The sequence below is a fragment of the Lontra canadensis genome, unplaced genomic scaffold, assembly GCF_010015895.1.
Source record: "Lontra canadensis isolate GAN:19392208 unplaced genomic scaffold, GSC_riverotter_1.0 scaffold65, whole genome shotgun sequence".
Classification (NCBI taxonomy): Eukaryota; Metazoa; Chordata; class Mammalia; order Carnivora; family Mustelidae; genus Lontra; species Lontra canadensis.
This window is the reverse complement of record NW_022631059.1, coordinates 5150922-5172864: the sequence shown is the minus strand read 5'-3', so window position 1 is coordinate 5172864 and position 21943 is coordinate 5150922. Positions and strand designations below refer to the sequence as shown.

The 21943-nt window shown below is 50.8% G+C and overlaps 1 protein-coding gene across 1 annotated transcript; it reads right to left on the bottom strand.

Moving 5' to 3' along the window:
* Nucleotides 1-2769: 2769 nt before the first annotated feature.
* Nucleotides 2770-17633, bottom strand: CTCFL (CCCTC-binding factor like). Its single transcript, XM_032878698.1, has 9 exons — nt 17569-17633; nt 16436-16962; nt 15676-15909; nt 11210-11372; nt 10776-10909; nt 8082-8202; nt 6662-6811; nt 4610-4770; nt 2770-3074 (listed from the first exon to the last, which is right to left on the bottom strand). The coding sequence occupies exons 2-9, from the start codon at nt 16949-16951 to the stop codon at nt 2868-2870; spliced, it is 1686 nt and encodes a 561-aa protein (XP_032734589.1). The 5' UTR covers nt 16952-16962; nt 17569-17633; the 3' UTR covers nt 2770-2867.
* Between the last annotated feature and the right edge of the window lie 4310 nt (nt 17634-21943).

The following is a 21943-nucleotide window of genomic DNA, read 5'->3' as shown; positions in this document are numbered from 1 at the left end:
CGTCTCCATTCTCCGGGCCGGCACTTGGCCCCGTGTCCTCCCCTCTCCTACAGATCCTACAAGAGTTGATTTTTCAATCTATTCAGGTGCTTACTTGTTGTCAGGAGAGAGTGGGAACTTCCAAATGGAACAAAAATGGATTTTTTTGTTAACAGTTTTATTGAGATTTAATTCATATACCGTACAAATCATCTACTTAAATTGGGTAACTCAGTGGTTTATTCCTAGCGTTGCAAAACCGTCACCACCATCAGTCTGAGAACATTTCCGAAAGAAACCCTAAGCCCTTAGGGGTCACTCTCCATGTTCCCTCCCCCAGCCCCTGGCAACCACTAAGCTACTTTCTGTCTCTGAATATTCTCGACATTTCCTAGAAAGGGAATCATAGAATATATGGCCTCTTTTAAGGTTCACCACGCTGTCACGTGCATACGTACCTCATTCCTTTTCATGGCTGTGTAATATTCCGCTGTGTGGATGTACAGTGTTCTGTGCGTTCATCAGTTGATGCACATGCCAGTAGTTTCCACTTTTTGGGGCTGTTTGTGAATGATACGGCTATGGATTTTGTGTACAAGTCTCTGTGTGGTCCAGTGTTTTCAGTTCTTTTGAGCATACGCTTAGGAGTGGAACGGCTGAATCGTATGCTAACTTTATGTTTCACTTTTTGGGAAACGGCGACTGTCTTCCAAGGTGGCGTCACCGTTTTCAAATCCCACCGGGGCTATAAGAGGGATCCGATTTCTTCACGTCTTTTGTCCTCTGTCTCCTTTGACTGTAGCCCCTTCAAGGCTGGCTGTAGGTGATCCCACTGTGATTCTGCTCTGCATTTCCCGAGCAACGAACAACGCTAAGCGTCATTTCACGCACTCCCGGGCCATTTGTAGGTCTTGTTTGAAGAAATGTCTGTTTGGACCCTTTGCTAATTTTTCCCTGGGTATTTGTCTCTTCACCTTTGGGCTGTAAGAGGTCTGACATGTAGGCACACCTCGGTTTACCATACTCTGCTTTACTGCACTTTTAGGAACTGCATTTTTTTATAAGTGGAAAGTCTGTAGCAGTCTTGCACCGAGCAAGTTTACTGACAGTGTTTACACTTTGGTGATTCTCATGATATTTCAAAATTTTCATCGTTATTGTGTCTGTTATGGTGATCTGGGATCGGTGATTATAACTTGCTGAAAGCTCAAAGGATGGTTCGCATTTTTTAGCTGTAAAGTATTTTCAAATTAAGGTCTATGCTTTTTTTTATTTTTTATTTTTTTATTTTATTTTATTTTTTATAAACATATAGTATATTTTTATCCCCAGGGGTACAGGTCTGTGAATTGCCAGGTTTACACACTTCACAGCACTCACCATGGCACATACCAGGTCTATGCTTTTTTTTAGATGTAATGCCATTGCATACTTAACGGACCACAGCATAGCGTCAATGTTAACTTTCACATGCAATGGGAAACCAAACATTCCTTCGGCTCACTTCATCATGACACGTGCTCTACTGTGGAACCGAAGCCTACCCTATCTCCAAGGCACGCCCGTATACTAGAAGCAGGTCCAAATGCACTTTCTTGAACGCAAGAAGAATTTTCAAAACTTCTGATTGTATGTTCCGAGGAATTCTATGAAGCGGACTCACTCTTTCTCTGTTTCCTGGTTCTTTACACTGAAAGGGGGAATCTTTACAATGCTGACTCTTTACAGTGTTAACTAGGTATGAACGCGGCTGTGTTTGGAGTGTTGCCACTACTTGTATTAGAAATTTTGAACTTGAGTATTAACGCTCCGGAATTACCCAGAAACACACAAAGGGAAGAAATAAAGCTTTCTCCCTATGAACAGGGTCAACTTCAGATCATTCAGACACTTTTACAAAAGCTAGCCGGGAGCACATACATTGTCTAGGGATCTGGTCCATCATCTGTGCTGGTTTTTCAAAGGCCACAAATTCTTCCACACTCTTCCTTTCAAAAAGGAACCCCATCCCCACTCTTGAATGTGGGCTGGACTTACTGATTTGTTTCTAATGAATACAGGTAATGGGTCACTTTTAAAACTAGCTGACAAAGGGCCCAGTGGCTTCCCCGTCTCTCTCTCCCCCTTGCTCGGGGTCAGGAGGAACAGCCCAATGGAGAGGTCCATGTGGTGAGGAACTAAGCCTCCTACCAACCGCCATGGGAGGGCGCCATCTTGGAAGTGGAGCCTCCAGGCCCGCCAGGCCTTGGATAACTCGGCCCCCAGTGGACAATAACCAGACCGTAACCTCATGAGAGATGCTGAGCCAGACCCACCCAGCTAAGCCCCTCTCAAATTCCTGCCCCACAGAAAATGTGCAGTAATACGTGTCTGTTGTTTTTTAAGCCACTAAGTTTTGAGATAACTTGTTAGATGATGACAGATAATGAATACAGTGCCTAAAAAATAAATAACATGGAAGACTAAAGGTATTTTTTTTTTAAAGGTATTTCTTAACAGAGTACCAACAACACTTTTCTAAGAATGTCTCTGAGATGTGCTGAAAACTGCATCCTCTCTGTGAAGCAGCCTAAATCTAATTCACAGGAACAATGTTAAAATGTTACGCCGAAAGCAGGCGTCCTTGCAGATCCTGGGGAGTCTGAGAATTCCCTAAAACGATCTGCGGGATTTTCTTAGCAGAACTGTCTTTTTTTTTTTTTTTTTTTCTCGGAAGGGGAGACCACACTTTCATAAGATTTTCAAGAGCTCGATGACTCCGAAAAGCTAAGAACCACTACCCTCTGGCAGGACAGACGCTGCCTTCAGCCCTGGCAAGTTTCTATAATTGGGTTTAAACTCCCCGAGTTTCAGCGCCTGTGAAACAGAGGAACCTCTTCGAGGAGGATTTACTGGGACTTAAGTAAGCTTACCCAGCGGGAGAAGCCTTTGCCACACTTGGGGCATCCGTAAACGGCCGGGATGAAACTGGCATCGTGGTATTTCTTGAAGTGCGCGTTTAGCAACTGCTTCTGCCGGAAACATTTACTGCACGAGAGGCAGGTGAATGGCTTCTCCCCGGTGTGGGTGCGGATGTGAACGGTCATATGACGCTCCTAGGAGGGAAGGCGAGGGAGACAAGCCGCTGAGCGACTCAACGTAGATCTTTTCGTCCTTGACGTTACTTTATACTTTCCCTCCCTCCCCAGCGAGCAGCGCACGGTGAGGAAAAACGGCAGCGCACACACTGTCAGGGCGGCATTCCTAGAGTGGAGCACAGTCTGCCCCACCAGGAACCGAACTTGCCCGCATCCCCACCGCCAGGCCACCAGCGAGCTCCCAGCAGGTCCCACAGCCCCTCGTGGCCTGTGGTGGAACATTCCTTGGGGAGTGAAATGATAATCACTAGGACAAGTCTTACTATCTATTGAAAAGCATAGAAGTGATCAAAGCTGTTCTCAGTGAGGAAATAACCAGAAGTTTTAACTAAGATTTACCTGAGCACTTAACTGGGAGAAGCAGGACACAAATACATATAAAGTCAAACAAAAGTACCCATTTTATTTGTTTTATTTAAAATGCGATGGTCTCGCAGAGGAGACGCATGCCCACTTCTAGGTTCCTGTTTGAAACTGAACTGTGTTTCTCCAAGGCTCTCTCTTATGAGTACTCTGTTCCCCACAGGCCTTTCCTCGCACCCTCCTTCCCAGACAGTGTGGCCCTGGTGGGACGGAGCGACCCTGTCCCGGGAGGAGGGTGAGAGCAAGGGCGAATGGGGAAGACGGTCCTTTTTGTCAGCCCAGTCCGCTGACCGATCTTATACTTTGAGGGAATCTTTTACCTACATGAATGATTTTGTAAACTAGTGGACTGACTGGTCATCTGGCAGATCTCAGTTTATTGAGTTATGCAAAGCTTCCAACTGTTGACACATTTCATGAAGCCCTATGAAGAAATGCTTCCTTAAAATCGCTCCAGTCTCGTTAGAAAAGTCTTCAGTGTTAGCAAGCTGTCAAGCTCCCGGTGGCGGAAATACAAATTTCTAATTGTGTATTTCCTCTTGACAGCTGAAATCATATCTTTGGCAACACATTTTCCTGGAAGCGACGGACTCGTTTTATTTACTTTCAGAAAAAGGGCAGAGTGTTGCCAAACGTCTGAGACGGAAGAGGCGAGTCTGTCGCTCGTGTTTTCAAGTGGGAACAGTGGTCCAGGGAAGAAGGGGTCCGGGCTAGTTGAGCTAGCAACTCGGACAGCCCGCTGGGTGCTTTCCTGCCCCCTGCCGCTGGGTTTCGGGAGACCGCAAAGAGAAAGCATGCACGGGGAGGGAGGAGCGGAGAAGAGAGATTTCTCGAGCAGACGCCTCGCTGAGCGTGGAGCCCGACTTGGGGCTCGATCCCAAGACCCTGAGATCATGACCTGAGCTGAAACCAAGAGTCGGACGCCTCACCGACTGAGCCACCCAGGCGCCCCTCTCAACCATACTTTTAAGAACCGTCGCTTGGGCATGTTGGCCCACGGCTGCTTTCTGGTTATTCTGAAAGAACAACTGCCCAGTATTTTCACGGCGACAGAGGACCGCCTGAAATGCTCCCGTCTTGCACACACCGCGGCCTCCCTCCGCCTCCCTGAATCGCCTGGGACCTCGTACCTGCTTGCAGGCGTAACTGCAGTGTTCACACTTGAACCTCTTCTCATTCTTGTGAGTCTTCTGGTGCTGAATGAGGGCGTAGCGTTCATGGAAGGCCGCGGAGCAGCAGCGACACTTCATCTCCGTGGCCTTGTACGTGTGCAAGTTGCGCAGGTGGACACCTGAAACAGAAGGGCGGGCGCTGAAACCGTGTGATTTCTGCTGGCTGCTCTCCTGAGCCCTGTGTCAGCGCTTCTCAGTCTCAGCGCGGCTGGCCCCAGAAGCTGGTTTCTTCTCGGGGGAGCTGTCCTGGGCACTGTGGGGAGTTCAGCGGTGTCCCTGGTCTCCACCCAGTAGATACCAGCAGCATCCTTTTTCCCCAGTTGTGACAGCCAGAAGGCCTCCAGATACTGCCAACTGCCTCCCGGGGAATGAAATCCTTCCATGCTGAACTCCGCTCAGAAGGCACCTTGTCCTGGCAGGTCCACGGGTCACCCCTGCACTAGGCAGGGAGGTCCCGCGGAAGCTGTGGCACAGCGGACCCAACGTGGTCACTGAACCAAGCGCCCTGAGAACCTGATCACGGTGTAGGCGGGTTTTCAGGATAAGGTTAAGGCAGTTTTGCATAACAAAGATAGGACCTCTCTAACCTAACTTAAAAAAAATATTGAGATGTTCTGTTAGAAGTCGATGCCCTGCTTTCTTCCTCTGTTGTCACTGACCTAGGACGTGCAGTGAGGTCTGATTGGACGTACTTTAGAATAATTTCTACCGAACTGAGTCTCACGCATGGTGGTCTATGGCCCTTTGGGGGAGAGGCCAAACCCCAACGGACAGCTGGAGGAGGTCCACCCGCGATGTGCTGACCCAGTCACTGGGGAGCCTGACCTCCCCGGCGGGGGCAGGCAGGAAGACTTCCGGAGTTTGCAAAGCATCTCACCGGGTCCGGGAGGGGCCCCCTACCGAGATGAGGCGTAACCTACATCATTTTGTCGTGCTGGGAACAGACGTGTAGCCCTTGTGCCCTAAAAAGTCCCACTAGGCTGTGTTTTATGGCGTGCCGGTAACTATACTAACATTGACAGTATGTTCCAGGCTTAAAAAAAAAAAAAAAAAAAGGTTAAGGCTCCAAAAAACCACCCTCACTCTCCAGAAATGTTCTCAAACTGTGCACCTCATCTCCAGACGTTCTCCGGGTGAATCCGTGACTTGTACTTGTGCTAACACGTTCTGAGTATCACGGTGTTACACGCTTTGGCAAGAGAAGTGAGATCAGGGAAAGCGGGAAGCCCAGGATTCCCGGAACAAAGGGGAAAGGCTCATCACTCACCGTCGCTCCCCTGCTAAGTCCTGCCCAGTTTTCCATGGGGGCAGGATCAAACCCCGACTCCTAAATCTGGCATTCAGCGTCTCTCACGGTGCGTCCCTTTCTCGCTCCGTGCTGTCTCGTGCCATGAAGAGGGCATCCCATGTCACGACAAGGATGTCGGGGCACAGGCTGGCCCCTTTTACTGAAGTGAGTCCCCTAAGGGGAGGGCTGTTTGGGTTCTCCCTTTCGCAACCTCAGCTCCCGGAACGTTTTAGGATCACGGGGGGGGGGGGTTTAAGAAAGGTCCGCACAGTATCACTGATGAGAACTTTAAGAGTCAGGCCACCTCTGGACACCTGGGCCCCTCCTAGCTCAGGGGACCGTGGGGCAGTTCACGCTGTGTCTCTAAGCCCCTCCATCATCGAAGCCCCTCCACCATCTGTAAAACCAGGCTCAATGTGGAACAAAACAGTAACCGTGGAAGTCCTTCAAGAGCTAACATACGTGTGACTGGCTGCTTAGCAGGTGCACCCGGAAGGGAACGGCTTCGAGCCACGAGAAACGAGCCACGAAATCGCACGTCTGCCATGTCGCCACTAGATGGCACCACAAGACCGCTGGGAAAAAACCCTCTTCCACAGCGGGTCCTGCAGACCAGGAGCCTGCCTGTCAACAGGCCCAGGGCTCCACGGCTTTCCAGGCTGTGCCCCCTAAGAGCCAACCAGTACCGTCCCTAAAGGAAGTTCATGAAGCCAGACACTCACGCAGGTCACTCTTCCTTGCAATGACGGTGGCGCAGTGCGGACACTGGTACTTGGGGACGTTCTCGCTGTGCTTCTGCACGATGTGTATTTTCAAGGTGCCACTCTGGGTGAAGCGAGCGTGGCACACGTGGCATTCGTACGGCTTCTCGCCTGTGACATGGGCGACAAAAGTGACCCTCTGCCCGGGGGCTTCGCCTAGGAAGCCGGGATCCCCTCCAGAGGCCCCTGGAGCTGAAAGCCTTTCTTTCATCCCCGAGGCTCCTGTCTCAACCCCTTCCTTGGATATTTAGCCACACGATTGGAGCCCGAACATTACGTCAAGCACAGCTTGTGGACAGGGGCTCAGACAGGCGGCTCTCCCGCCATCTGGGAGCTACTGGTCCCCGCCAGCCGCCCATTCCCACCCTGGTCTACAGAACTGAGACATACACGTAAACACAGTCTTCGTACAAAGAATATATGTAAAGTAAGTGCTACAAATACCACCTAATCCACTAGTCCCGCTTCTGGGTATTTAGTGATTTGGAAAGATACGTGGCCCCCTGGGTTTCCTGCAATGTTACTGACAACAGTTCAAACACGGAAGCAGCCTGCCTACCCGAGAGACGAGTGGGTAAAAGAGAAGTGGTGCACATGTATATGTATTTACACATAAAATGGGATATTGCTCAGCCACCAAAAAAGAATTGAGATCTGCCATTTGCAATGACACAGGTGGGCCTAGTGGGGGTCACACTAAGTGAAAAATTCAGGCAGAGAAAGACACCGTTGGATTTGTCCTAGATGTGGGCTCTATGGAACAAAATGGACAAAACAGACTCATCGATGAAGAGAACTGGGGGTGCCAAGGAGAGCGGGGTTGAGGGACCGGCCAACAGGGGAAAGGGATTTAGGGGTATGAAATTTCAATTATAAAATTAACAGGTCACGGGGATGTACAGCTTGGCCTGGGGCGTGTGGTCGGCGGTCCCGTATTCACATCGTGCATGTCAGCTTGTGCAGGGGCAGAAGGGGACTTAACGATGAGCATTGAGTAAAGTGTGTGACCGGACAGTCCCTCTGTTGTACCCCTGAAACGTGTGTGTGTGTCCACTACAGGCCCATGGAAAATAACTAAAAAGTAAAGTAAGTGCATGAGGAAACCAGCACGCTTTCCATTCTGCCTTAAAACGGGAGGGTCAGTGAAGCAGGGGATGGACATCCTCGACGCAGCCCCCGAGGCAGACACTGGACGGCGGTCCGCTTCCCCCCCACCCCCGCCGTGGGCCCCCCAGGGCGAAGCGCACGCAGAGGGGCCGCGCAAGTCCCCAGAAAGGATGGAGACGCCCGCTCTGACGTCTGCGCCTCCCGCGGGCCACCAGGAACGTTCTGTCCGGGCTCCCGTGCCACAGGGACGCCGGGCCGAACCCACTCGTGCTACCTGAGTGCGTCCTCATGTGCCTCTTCAGCTTGTAGGTGTCCTTGCTGGCGTAGCTGCACAGAAGGCACTGGAAGGGACGCTCCCCCGTGTGCGAGCGGATGTGACGCTTCAGCTTGCTAGCCTGGGAGACAGACGAGGGGGACGGGGCGGTCAACACTTACGCGTCGTGAGCGCCTCCCGTGAGTCAGCGTCACAGAAGATCTGGAAATCGCTCCGACCATAACGTCAGTGCGGATCGCATGCGCCCACCACGGTGAACCAGTCGTGCCTTTCTTTCCCCCGCTCCGGGGTGATGTTTTCCGTCTGATGTGCACGTCTGAGGTCCTCGGTGGGTGAGGAGCAGTAATTTCAAGAAACTCTCAGACCCACCACACGTTACAAAGGGAAGGCTGAAGTCTGGGGTTTTTGTCTCGGAGGCAGGTTTAGATCCGCGCAGAGGCCAGAAGACGAATGTTTGTGTAAATAACGCAGGAGCCTTGAAACAGGGTCTTTGATGGACCACAACCTCCCCGTGAAGCATTTCACAGAGACGGGCTATGTGGGCCCCAAATGGCACACGAGTATTAGTGTTTCTTTAGAAGAAGAAACTTTTTTTTTTTTTTTGACAAAGATCACAAGCAGGCAGAGAGGCAGGCAGAGAGAGAGGAGGAAGCAGGCTTCCCGATGAGCAGAGAGCCCGATGCGGGGCTCGATCCCAGGACCCCGAGATCATGACCTGAGCCAAAGAGGCTTTAACCCACTGAGCCACCCAGGCGCCCCAAGAAGAAACTTTTAAGTAAAAGGAAGCATCTTCTAATTTGATTAATTATACATCCCAGGCAATATTAAAAGGTAAACCACATATTCCCTCTGGCTTAATCATTTTTCTTGTCTGTTTGATCACCTCTTAGAACTGTTCCCCTGTACGCTCTCGCTGCGGGCCCTTATCTGCCTTCAGCAGAGCACGGGGCAATCAGCCACCCCGGGTGACCGCTGTCAGAGAGCTGGTGTCAGTCCTGCCTGCCATCTCGGGAAAGCTATGCCTGGTCTGGCTCCTGGTATGGGACAAGCATGCATAAGCCTGGAGAACATTTCGAGAACCACAGAAGACTCAGACGGAAAACAAGGTCCGAACAGAGAACTTCAGCTGAGAATTTTAGAAGCAAAGTGGATGTCTTCGAGTATATGAGAAGGCAAAGAGAAAATTTTAACAATTATAGCAGGAAAGGTTTGGTCAGTGGAGAGAGAAGCACAGGCAGCTGTGGGCAGAGATGTCCTCCGTGGCTCCCAAAGGAGCAGGGCACGGAGGGCATTCACAAGCTTTCAGGAGTGTCATAATCTGCCCACAGCTTGGACACATTCTTGCAGGCCCCAGTGTCAAGGGACAGTGCGGGGGGAGCTCAGGTGACTACAACACTCCACCTCCCTTGCAACAGAGCAGCAGGGCAGGGGCAAATGGCAGTGGCGAGGGTCCCTACATAGAGGCCGACCTCTCCTCGGGCTGTGTGTGGACGGCCCACCCCGAGACGGCTCTCTGCCGACACACAAGCTTGTGCTGAGAACCCACAGGGCACCAACAAGGGGGCGGTTCAAGAGTCTCGGAGTCTCGGGTGGCTTTGTGCTTTGAAACCTTCACTGCGTGTTTCATACACAGCCACCACCTTTCACTCCGATGACAAATAATTTTTAAAAATAGTAATAGTGGGAAAAAATTCTTGGAACCAAATCCCGACCCCGTCCGTGAGCTTCCCTCATTTACGAAATGGGGTTGCGTCATGTATTAAATTCCAGCCCTCCCCTTTAACTCCGTTCCCCGCAAGTGTGTGATCCGTCCCCAGATGGGCTCGGACCCAGGACCCAGCGTGCACGGAACGGAGAGCCACGCAGTGCTTCACAGTTCCTCGTAGGGAACTGGCTCGGCAAAGTAAGTGTCACAGGCGGCTGTCCTTTCATTTGGAGCATGACTGAGCCACCGGGAAGGTATAAATAAAACGATCTGGTTGAAAGGACCATAACACACCACCGAGGTTTGAGGAAGGTGGTCTCCCTGTGCCTGAGAGGGGAAATGGGCCACATCTGATTCTTCCCGCAAGTTGCCTCGTATTTGCCTGGGTTCCACTGAGGAAAGGCCCAAAATTGCAGTGAAAACTCTGACTGGTTCTGTTAGAGCAAATCCCCTTGGATTTCGTAGAACAGAGTAAATGTCATAAAACACCAGATAGGACTTTCTAACACATTTGGGAAACATTTCTCAAGTACAAGTAATTTCATTTGTAAATTTGTACACTTTTACTGTACTTTTGTTAATCGGTAATCAAAGAAAAAAATTCAATTTTCTTTCTTCCCCTTTTTTTTTTTTTTTTGAGAGAAAGATATCGCGCAGAACTCGCAAGCAGGGGATGGGTGGAAAGGGAGAGGGAGACGGAGAATCTTAAGCAGACTCCACACCCAGCAGTGCTCCATCATACAATTAAGAGATCGTGACCTGAGCCAAAACCAAGAGCCAGACGCTTGACCTATGGAGGCACCCAGGTGCCCCTCCAACTTTATTACATCCAGAAAATAGAATGAGTATTACTTCCTGCATAGATTTTGTATGAATAATATCTTTAGGGAAACTTACTTTTGTAAGAGAGTCTATTAGCGTGAACTTAACTTTCATGTCCACTTCTTACTAAGAGCACCTTGAAGCTTCAAGTACATGAATGAACTTACTTCCACGCTGGCGTACTTGCACATGGAACATTTGAAGGGCTTCTCGTGAGTGTGTTTGTAGCGTCTGTGTCGGACCAGTTCTCCGCTGGTGACAAATGCCATGTCGCAGTCACTGCACTTGTAGGGCCTGGTTCCTGCAAAATCCCACAGTTTATCCTATTAAACAAGACGCAACCACACGTTCTCTGAGGAACTTATAACCTATAAATCAGACTCAGTTTCAGAATGCTTTAAAAATTAAGAAGAGGCCCTTTAAATCACAAATACCCCAGACATTTAGGAGAAAAATCTTTGTAACATTTGATGTTTTGAGGCAAAACTGAAGGAAAACTAAATGTTAAGCATGTTATTTTAATATGCCGATAGGTAGATTTCACATTCATACATAAACGTTAACACTTATCCTTGACAGGAAATCTTCTCCTCCGGTTTACCTGTGTGGGTATTGACATGATTCCGCAGAAGAGTGATGGTGCGGAAAGCTTTCAGGCAAAGGTGACACATATGTGGCTTTTCAGTGCTGTGGGTTTTCATGTGACGATTAAAACTCGAAATTCTAGAAGAGGTGAACATGCAGCTATCACAGCGGAAGGTTCGCTTTACTTCTGCAAGAAGGAGAAGATAAAGAGTTTATGTATTTGTAGAAATTTCCTTGAGATGGTCAAATTTCATGGAAACACACTGAAGTAACTTGGCACATCCTTTTTTAAGCATCATGGGGTAAGTCAACAAAACACATTCCATGCAAATGGCACTCAGAAGACCTGGGACAACTCTAGTAACAGACAAAGCAACCTTAAGACAAAATCTGTTACAAGAGATAAACGAGGATATTATACAACAACAGACTCAATCCATCACAAAGGTGGAACAATAATAAACATATAAGCGCCAAATAACACAGCCCCAAAATACCTGAGGCAAAAATGGACAGAGCTGAGGGTAGAAAGAAGCACTTCAGTAATAGTGGGAGATTCAACAACAGAGAAGACAATTACAGTATCAGCAAGGAAACAGAAGATTTAATGCTATCAACCAGACATGACAGACATCTACAGAACACTTGACTCAACAACAACCCCACGGACATTCTTTGCAGGTACATGCAGAACATTTCTCAGGAAAAACCATGTTTTAGGCCACAGAACAAATACTGATAAATTAAGGGCGCCTGGGTAGCTCAGTCGGTTGCACGTCTGTCTGTCTTTGGCTTGGTCATGGTCTCAGGATCCTGAGATGGAGCCTCATGTCAGGGTCCTGGGATTGAGCCCCACCTTGGGCTCCCCACTCAGCGGGGAGTCTGTTTCTCCTTCTCCCTGCCCCTGCTCGTGCACTCTCTCTCTCCCTCAAATGAAATAAAATATTTTTTAAAAAGTCAATAAATTTAAAAAAGCATAGAAATCGTATGCTTTCTGACCATGATGACCTGAAATCAAGAATAAAAGAAGAAAATTTGGAAAATTCATAAACATGTGGAAATTAAACAACGCACTCACAAGTGACCAGTGGGTCAAAGGGGGAATCACAAAGTCACTGTGGAATACTCAGCCAAATGGAAGAGAAATACCACATACCAAAGCCTACAGAGTGCAGCCAAAGCAGTGCTCAGAGGGAAACTTTTAGCTGTAAACACCTACACTGAAAAAGAAAAAGCATTTCAGATCAATAACTTAACGTTACACCTGGAGGAACTAGACAAATAAGAGAAATCCAAACCCAAAGCTAGCAGCAGGAAGGAAATCATGAAGATTGGAATGGACATAAATGAGGTAGAAAACAGGAAAACAACAGAACTGATGGCAGCAGAAGTGGGTTCATTTAAAAGATCATCACTGACAAATCTTCACCTAGACTTGCAACCAAGAAGAAAAAGAGAAAAGTCAAATAAGCAAATCAGGAAGGGAAGTAGAGACAGGACTATCAACTGTACACAGGGGTAGAGGTTATAAGAGAGTACTTTGAACGACTGTACGCCAATGAACCAGATAACCCAGTGAAATGGAAAATTCCTAGAAACACACAAACTACCGACATTGACTCAAGAAGAAATAGAAAGTCTGAATAGATGTTTAGCAAATAAAAAGATTGAATCATTAATAAAAAAACTACCCACAAAGAAATCCCCAGGACCAAAAGTCTTCATTGGAGAATTCTACCAGATGCTTAAAGAATGAACATCAATCCTTTTCAAAGTGCACACACGAAAAAGAAGGGCACTTCCTAATTCATCCCATGAGGACAGTGTTAGATACTGAAGTCAAAGTCAGCAAAGGAAGACTATGGACCAATAAGGCTTATAAATATAAGTGGAAAATTTCCAATAGAATACTAGTAAACCAAACCCAGCAGTTTATTAAAAGGATTATGTACCGAGACCAAGTGGAATTTATCCCAGGAATGGAAGGATGGTTCAACACAGATAACCCATCAGCACAACACACCATATAAACAAAAAGAAGGGGAAGAAAAACACCATCATCTCAACAGATTCAGAAAAAGCACTTCACAAATTGCAGCGGCTTTCATGATACAAACCCAACAAACTTGAAATAGAAGGTTAATGGGTTGAGTTGTGATCCCCCCGATGATACACTGAAATCCTAATGGCAAACAACCGTAGCGGTGACCTTACTTGCAAATAGGGTCTCTGCAGATGTCATCAAGCTTATGACTGTGCCCTTAGAAGAGAAGAAACCCAGGGAGAGACACACAGGGGGAGGGAGGATTTTACGTGACAACAGAGGCAGAGTCCAGTAACACATCTACGAGCGGAAAAAAAAAAGGGCCGTGATTGTGACAATGCCAGAAACTAAAAGAAATCCTGGAACGCAGTCTTTCCTAGAGCCTTCCAACGCCATGATCCCGGACTTCCAGCCTTTGAGACCGTGAAGGAACACCTTCTATCCTCTAAGCCACCCGACCCGGGGTGTTTGTGGCAGCGGTGAAAGGAAGCAAAACTGAAAAACGGGCAAAAGATTTCCGTAGACCTTTCTCCAGAGAAAACCCATAATGGCCCAGAAGCACATGAAAATAAAACACCTTGAAGTTAACTTCACACCGCCTTCCTACGCCATGATTAGCACCAGGGAAACGCAGATCAAAGCCACAATGGGGTGCTCTTTATGGCCATTAGAGCTCTAATTTTTTTTTTTTTTTTTAATGGGAAAAAAGTGCTGGCAAGAGTGTAGAGGCCCGGGAACCTCCCGCACTCCTGGGGGGAGTGTAAGTCGGTGCGGCTGCTGGGGGAACCGGGAAGTCCTTAAAAACTGAACAGAGACTGAAACATAGACGGATCACACGACCCGGCAATTCCATTCCATTCCTCCGTACACGCCCCAAAGGACAGGAGGCAAGTGTGCAAACAACAACGCGTACGCGCTTGCGCCCAGCAGCACGACTCACGCTGCCTAAGATGCAGACATAGCCCAAACGGTGACAGATGGACGGAAGCGTACACGAAACCCGCGGTGTCCCCACGACCCACGACCCTCAGGGACAAAGGACTGAAGTGCTGGTAACGTTCAGTGGTCTGGACACAGAAGACCACGGACTCTGTGTGTCCGAGACCATGTACTGCGTGTGATCCAGACAACGTACTGTGTGTGTCGAGTCCGTTTAAACAAAGCGTGCAGAGATGACTGCTAAGTGGGTACACGTCTCTTACTGCTTTTCTTTAGATTTTATTTGTGGACTTATTTGGGGAGGGCATGAGCAGCCGCGAGGGGCAGAGGCAGAGGGAGAAGCAGACTCCCCACAGAGCAGGGAGCCCGACATGGGACTCGATCCCAGCACCCCGGGAATCATGACCTGAATCAAAGGCAGACGCTTAACCCACTGAGGCACCCAGGCGTCCCTGCGGCTCGCTTTTCTCTGGGGGACGAAAAGCGACTGGAAGTATTGGGGATGGTTGCACACAATTGTGAGTAGATGAAAAATAAAACGAGCTGGGGATTGGGAATTTGGGGCGATCTCTTGATTTAAATACGCACGAAGGACGATGTAAATGTACATATATTACAGCAAAGATTGCAAACTCAGCTGTCTACTGAAGCCAGAGGCCATGAACTCGAATGAATGACTTGAACCACACGGAGGGAGGAGCAGCAGCGCCACTTTTGAAACAGGAGTCCCCGCCCGGCCCCGGACACCTGTTGCTGGAAGGAAACAGCCACATGTGGCCAGAGATGACTTTGTACAAATGAGCTAGAAACTGAGATTTGGGGGGTGAGCTCTCTTGCTTTAAATGAGAGAGAAACTAGTATTTTCTAAAAAGCTAAAAAAAGTAATTTTTGAGGGTCATCACGCTGTGGGCTGCTGCCACACGCCCTTAGTTTTAGTATGACTTGAACTGAGCTTCAAGGTCCTTCCTAACGTGTCCTAATCTCCATCTCGGAGCACCCACCCGTGGAGCTGCCCACCCTCGCGCTTCCAGAGCTGCCCACGGACCGCTTCCAGCTGCCCGGAGTGGGGATCCCCGGTTCTTATGGTTTCCTAGTCTTCTTCCCTCTCCTCACCTAAGCATTCCCTCCCTACAAGATGCCTCCGCGGCCTCCTGGACGTCACTCCTTCTTCTGGCCCCGAGGCCCTTGCCCTCGCCTCCATCAGGCCCGCGCCACTCCCCCCCAGCCGGGGCTGCAAACTGGGGCGGATCAGGGACCCCCTTCTCTGTGTCTACACAGAACATCGCAGGAGCGTCTTCACTCTGCTTTGAAAACATTCGTGTCCAAGACGCCAGCTCTTTGGGACTGGATTCACAACATGGAACATCACGTCAACATTTCTCCCGTTTCCTGGCAGCCTGAAAGCAACTAAGTCAACCACAGGAAATCTCAACCACCATCTCACGCCCCTAAGGAAAAACGGCGGCCCCCTCGTGTCCACCGTCTCCTGGGCTACGAACTGGCCTACCCTTCGCCTTTTTTGTTTTTTTTGGTGAGTCGGCTTTGTCAGCATGTCCTTGACCGGATGCGGGCGTATCTTCCTGTCCTTCCACGTGTAGGTTTGAAATGGTCAGCACGATTTCATCTCCTCCTTCATCTCCTGGAGTCGCCTCCACCAGGAAGAGCTGCTCTCCCGCCTGGGGCTCGAACCCGCCTTCAGCCAGCAGCCGGTCCTCGTCCTGGCCTTTCTCAAGCTAACAAACGAAAGTGAGCCTTCAGACGCATGCGCTCTCTTAAATGACATTCGATTCGACTCTTTGCCTCGATGAAACCACAGAATACAGAGAAAAACACAAGAATTAAAGCAGCACAGAAGATCATCTACGGCCGTCAAAATGCTGACGCCATAGTTCTTAGGCATCCAGGGCTCAGGATCAGAACACTGTTTTTTGAAGCCACAACACGCCTTGTAGTGTCCTCCTTGGCGTGACTTTTTAAACTCTTAGAAAAGAGCAGGAGGTCTTCCAGGATTTTCCTGGGGCAGCCTTTTCACTGTGTGTAACTGAAACTGCAGCTTCTAGCTCCCTTGTCCCTACCTGACCATGCACAAAGGGCAACCAAGAAAGTAAGTTCAAGTTGCCTGAGTCCTACCCTCCACCCCCCCAACTTGCCACCCCACTGCCCCCCCCGGAACCCGCCAACCCCCAACCTGCCAGCCCCCCCACCGCTCGCCTCCCCCCACCACCGGCGCCAGGGTCTGTTGCTTCACACCAGCCCTACCTTCAACAATCCAGGGCTTTCCGCCAGGCTCACCACAAACTTGCTCTCTTCGCTGGCCCCGGCCAGGCCACCTTCCAGAACGTGCAGCTCCATTACCTGCATCTCCTGCAGCGAGTACACTTCCTCCTGGAGGCTGATGGTGACGCACGGCGGGGCCCCCTCACCCAGCCAGAGCAGGGGCTGCGGCCCGCCACCTGCCTGCTGGACGGTCACCTGCACACCGTCCTGGGGCTGCGGGCTGAGCCAGCTGACGTCTTCGGAGAAGTGCACCGTCTGCAGCGTCAGAATGTGCTTCTCGCTCTCTTCCGTGGTGAGCAGCGGCTCCTGCTCGCGCTCTGGCCCCTTGGCCTGGAGGGGCCTGTAGGGGCACAGGGCCTGCCCATCTCTGGGCCCGGGGGGCTCCCTCCCTCTGCACGCTCTGTCTTCTTCCTCCTCTAGTAGGACTTCTGGGACCAGCTCCGGCGCTTTGATTTTGGTAAACTGCTCGGAAGGGACAGAGATCTCAGTCCCTGCCATGGTGACGTGGCCTGTGTGAGAAACCAGAGAGCGGTCCCGGTAGGGCCTAGTGGGGTCGGACCAAGACATGACAAGGTCCTGGCCTCCCAGGAGTCGATTCCGTCTAGGCCTAGAAGGAAGAGAGCCTAAACAGAGTTTAGGGGAAGGCAGGAGTAAGTCCGGAAGATTCTAGAACTACTAAGTTTGGGCCTGAGTAGGCTTTTGGCAAATGCACATTTCAGGCCTAGCGAGGTGGGGCACCAGCGGGGTCTGGGCCGGTGTACAAGGCTGGGCCAAGGAAGCTCGGGCCTGAGTGGGCTTTCAGCAAATGCACATACTAGGACCAGGACTAGCAAGGTGGAGACTGGCCAGACTCCATTACACAGCTCCAGACTGAGCACCGTCTCCGCCACGCGGCTGGTGAGCCTACAGCCTCCAGCTCCTGCAAACTTAGCCGAGCAGGCTTCAGACCCCGCACGCCCACCCTCTGGGCCCGGGGGCGCCCCCACTCCCAGTCCCTCCCTGACCCCATGCCTCCCCGCCAGCCCGGGGCCTCTCTCCTGGGCCCCACCCGCCCGCGTGGGAGCAGCCTGCATTCTGGAGGGGGCTGCTGTCTAGTCCCTGGGGCGGCCCCTCACCCGGGAGGCGTGGCCTGGGCGCCCAGCCCACCCGGTCTTGGTGGCCGCTGCCTCGTGCCGCGTGCTGCCCGCCACTGCTTGCCGCTCTCGGGCCGCCTGGGGGCGAGGGTCAAGTGCGGCAGTGCGCAAGCGCCAGGCGGGAAAGTTGGGGGTGGTCGGCGTGCAAGGGGCGGAGCCATGGAGAGGGGGCAATGGATGATGGGGGAGCTGGGGGGGAGGGGCACCCTCAGGGGGAGCTGAGACCTGGGAGGGGTGACTATGGAGGCGAAATAGGGGGACACCTGCAGCGGGTGCACAGAGACCTGGGAGATGGATGTGGAGGAAATTGTAGCGGGGCACCTGCGGGGGGTGCTGAGATGGGGGGGGATGCAGGAGGAGGGAAGCGGAGCTGACTTGCACTGGGCGCTGAGACATGGATGGGAAGCGGGTAGTGGGCGCACCTGCGGGGCGGGGGGATGGTGGGAGGCCCTCGCGGAAGGCGGGCTGGGGTAGGCGCCGTTTGCTGCTGGACGGCTTTAGCCTTTCCCAGGTCTGTAGACCTTACACACTGCTCTCCCAAAGGTCTGAGGGCCGCAGGAGAAAGGGGGTGGGGGAGGGGAGCAAGGGAGAAACGGAGAAGAGACGGGCACACCCGGAAGCCAGACGTGATCGCACCTCGTGCCCCCGGACTGTGCGGATTTCACCGCACTACATTCTTTGTAATGGAAATCAGTAATTTTGGTGATCTCCAGAAAGAGCTGGGTTGTTGTCGCCAGCTAGGTACAGAAGAAATACAAGTCTGGAGCTAAGGGGTGATTAAAATCATTTGCAGTTGACGGATTAATTTTATTTTTAATTTTTTTTAATTAAAATTTTTTGAAGAGTTTATTTTTGAGAGACATAGAGAGAGAGAGAGAGCATGAGCTAAGTGAGGGGCAGAGGGAGAAGCAGACTCCCCCTTAGCAGGGAGCCCGATGCCGGGTTCCATCCCAGGACAGTGAGATCATGATCTGAGTGGAAGGCAGGCGCTTAACGGTCGGAGCCCCCCAGGCGCCTCATTTTTTCTTTTAAGGTATGGTTTTACAACTTTCCAGGGAATCATTCTATTCTGTTTTCACCTTTTTTTTTTTTAGATTTTTTTTATTTATTTATTTATTCATTTATTTGACAGACAGAGATCACAAGTAGGCAATGAGGCAGGCGGAGAGAGAGGAGGAAGCAGGCTCCCCGCAGAGCAGAGAGCCCGATGCCGGGCTGGATCCCAGGATGCTGGGATCATGACCTGAGCCGAAGGCAGAGGCTTTAACCCACTGAGCCATCCAGGCGCCCCTGTTTTCACTTTTTTCAAAATTTTAATAAAATGATTGTGGAATTTTCTTGTTTGCTGATTGTGAATAAATTTATTTAGATGATGGGGGGACCCCAAACCCTCCAGGCAACTCAGAGGAGAAAGCAGTCTTGAGGAGGCAGCTGGGATGGGGTTCTGGAGCCTCCCTGGAGAACTGGCTTCCAGGTGGCCTGAGCGAGTCTTCCACCAGCCGCGGGTGGGTTTCTCCCCGGCCCACAGCCAGAGAACCCTCTCTGTCCACGGAAACGCTTTCCACCTGCCAGCCGCCTTACTCCCCACACTGCTTCTCCTGGTTCTTTGGATTTTACTTCACATCCTTGTGCATAGTGCAGACACTTCCCCTCCCCCCATTTTCGATGGTACAACGAGGAACTTAATTCACTTTTTTAAAAGGAACCCATGTACTAGCGGTCATGCCTTTGTTTTCTAGATGCTTGGGTCTGTGTCTGGGGTTTCTATTACAATCTGTGTACGATATGGAGACGATAACTATTGGGAGGTCACTGGGAAAATGGTGTGTTCTAAGAATTTATTTTAAATCATTTAAATGAGTTTTTCTGCTTGAACAGTCACCACCTATTTTGTGCCTTCTATGGTAATTTTGCATTTATGGCTCTAACACTCATGCAGCTAGAAAGTTCTGTGGCTGTTTATGTTATAAATTTGTGATTAGAAATTTCAACCACCGATTAACAACAAATTTGTTAAAGATGATTCGAGACCAGTGGGAGGATGGACATGGAGAGGGGAAACCAAGGTAGGCTTGGAGGGGAAAAGTAGCGGCTTCAGAGGAGAAAGGGGGAGATGGGAGGGGAGGTGCGGCAGGGGAAGAGCCGCTGGGGTGCTGGTGGGGGGAGTGACATGGAGGAAGGGGACTGGCAGGAGGTAAAGCAGAGGAGACAAACCTACAGTTTTCTCAATTTTGCTCCTAAGTGGGAAGTTGCACCACAAACTGTATTTGTTTTCCTTATTCTTAGCTGACTCTCCCAGGAGTCATCGGGAGGGGTCATCTTGGGACCCACTAGGGGGCCTGCATTGAAAGACGTGTCCCTTTGGAGCCTCTGAGGGGCCCTATTTGAGAAGGTGGAGTTGGAGGGGACACCCCAGAAGGTCTTCTTCCTTCAAGAGTGTCCAGGCAGCCCCACTGACTGGGGAAGGGAGAGGAGCCTTTACGAGTGGATCACTATGAAGAAAAACCATCTCAGGGCCGCGAGGTGGCCCGCGTGGCAGGCTCCAGGCTGGCTGTGCCAGTGGACGGGTTTAAAAATCTGGGCGGCAGTATTTGGAGCCCATGTGTAAGCCAGCCTTGATCCCAAGGCAGTGGGCATACCTGGCAGTCTCTGGAAGGATCTGGAAAGTCGGGGCTTCGTTTCGGCATAGCTGGCATCTTTGGGGTGCAGCTGGCTGAGAGGAGAGGCTGCGTCCAGTCCTCGTTCCCTGTGGAATCTGAACCGACCCTTCCCTCTGGACTCTAGAAGCCTCCCTGCGTTCTTAGATAAGAGAACATTTGTGGGATCAGGGGGAGGTACCCCAGGAAGGAGACATTGGCTTTCTGCCAAAGGGCCTGTAGGGCACAGGAGACTAGAGACGGAAGCGAGCTGATCCCACTGGCCCGTGGGGGGTTTGGAGCAGTTTCTCCCAGGTAGACCGGCCATCCCTGCTGTTAGGGGATCGGGACGGAGCGCAAGGCAGGTTGCCTGCATTTAGTCTAGAATGAAAAACAAAACAAAGCAAAAAAAAAAACAACTCACAAAAACCAAAAAAATCACAATGAACTCTTGGGCCCACGACCTTCTTGTCACGCCCGGTCTCCCCAGACGCACCTCCTCTCCCTCGTTGATCTGCCCTCCCATGTCCCTCTTTCCAAACCTTTCTCCTGCCATTCCCTGTCCCTGCTCCATTCTCATTCACCCACTAAGGATCCCAAGGAGCCTTGAGAGATGTAAGCTTTGCGGCATGTCTGCTGAGCCTGGGACCCAGACCTTTGCTTGGCACGTCATAGGTGTCCCCCAGCGTGCCCATGGCGATGGTGAAACCCTGCTGAGAGCCCGGAGACCCAGCATCCTCTGCGGAACTGGTCTCCTACGGACGCCCAGGGCGCTGACCTGTCCTACGATTGTTGGTCACTTGACTCCTCCAGGAGACATTGTTGCTCGTGATGACTTTTGTCCTGGGCCGGCTGCCTGCCCCCTGGGTTGCTAGAAGGTTCTCACCGCCCTCTAGCATTGGTCATTTCAGCATTTGGGGTGGTATTATGTTCCTTGGCGTTTCCTTGCCATCAGCTTTGGTCAGCCTGTGGTGTGGTGTGGTGCATGCCACAAGGGGAATGACTGGGAAGGCCAAGCTAGTGCTTGGCTGTGGAAAGCAGATGTTCTAGTACCTTCTACTCAGCTCTCTCTGTGACCGGTGTTGCCTCTGGGGCACACTTTTGACCCAGTAGCCCTAGGATATGCGTGGGAGAGAGAGGATCTATGATACCACTCAGAAATGTAATAGATTTAAACAGAGACAGATAAATGGCCAACACGAAACTCGGAAGTTGAAAGTAGATGCATCTTCTGCGGGGCAGCAGGGAGCAAGGGAGGCCAGCAGGTGCTTCCGTCTGCTCTGGGCTTCCAAAGTTAAGGGTGACAAGCCGCCCCACTTAACAGATCCCCGGCCCCCTAACTCGCATGCAAGATCTTTGTGAGGCGGTGGTAAGCACATAAGTATTCGAAGCTCCCAAGCGGGAAAGGAGTTCAACAGTGAACCTGGGCACGGAGGCCAAAATTGTCAGCGCGGCTACTCCAGGGAGGGCTGTGGGCTGAGTATGCTAAGCACTTGGCATGTTGTCTCTCGAATTATCCAGAAAGCCTATGGAGGGGGCAGTTTTCTTGTCACAGAAAGCAGAAAGGCTTAGAGACCTGTTTCGGCGACGGGAACTGGGATTCAGCACGTCTCTACCTTAAATATTGTGTAACTGGCTTGTTAGTGTGTGTATTGTTCATTGCCTCGCGGGGGCTGATCTCTCTCTATCTTCCATCCGTCTGTGATGTTGTTCAAAGGCAG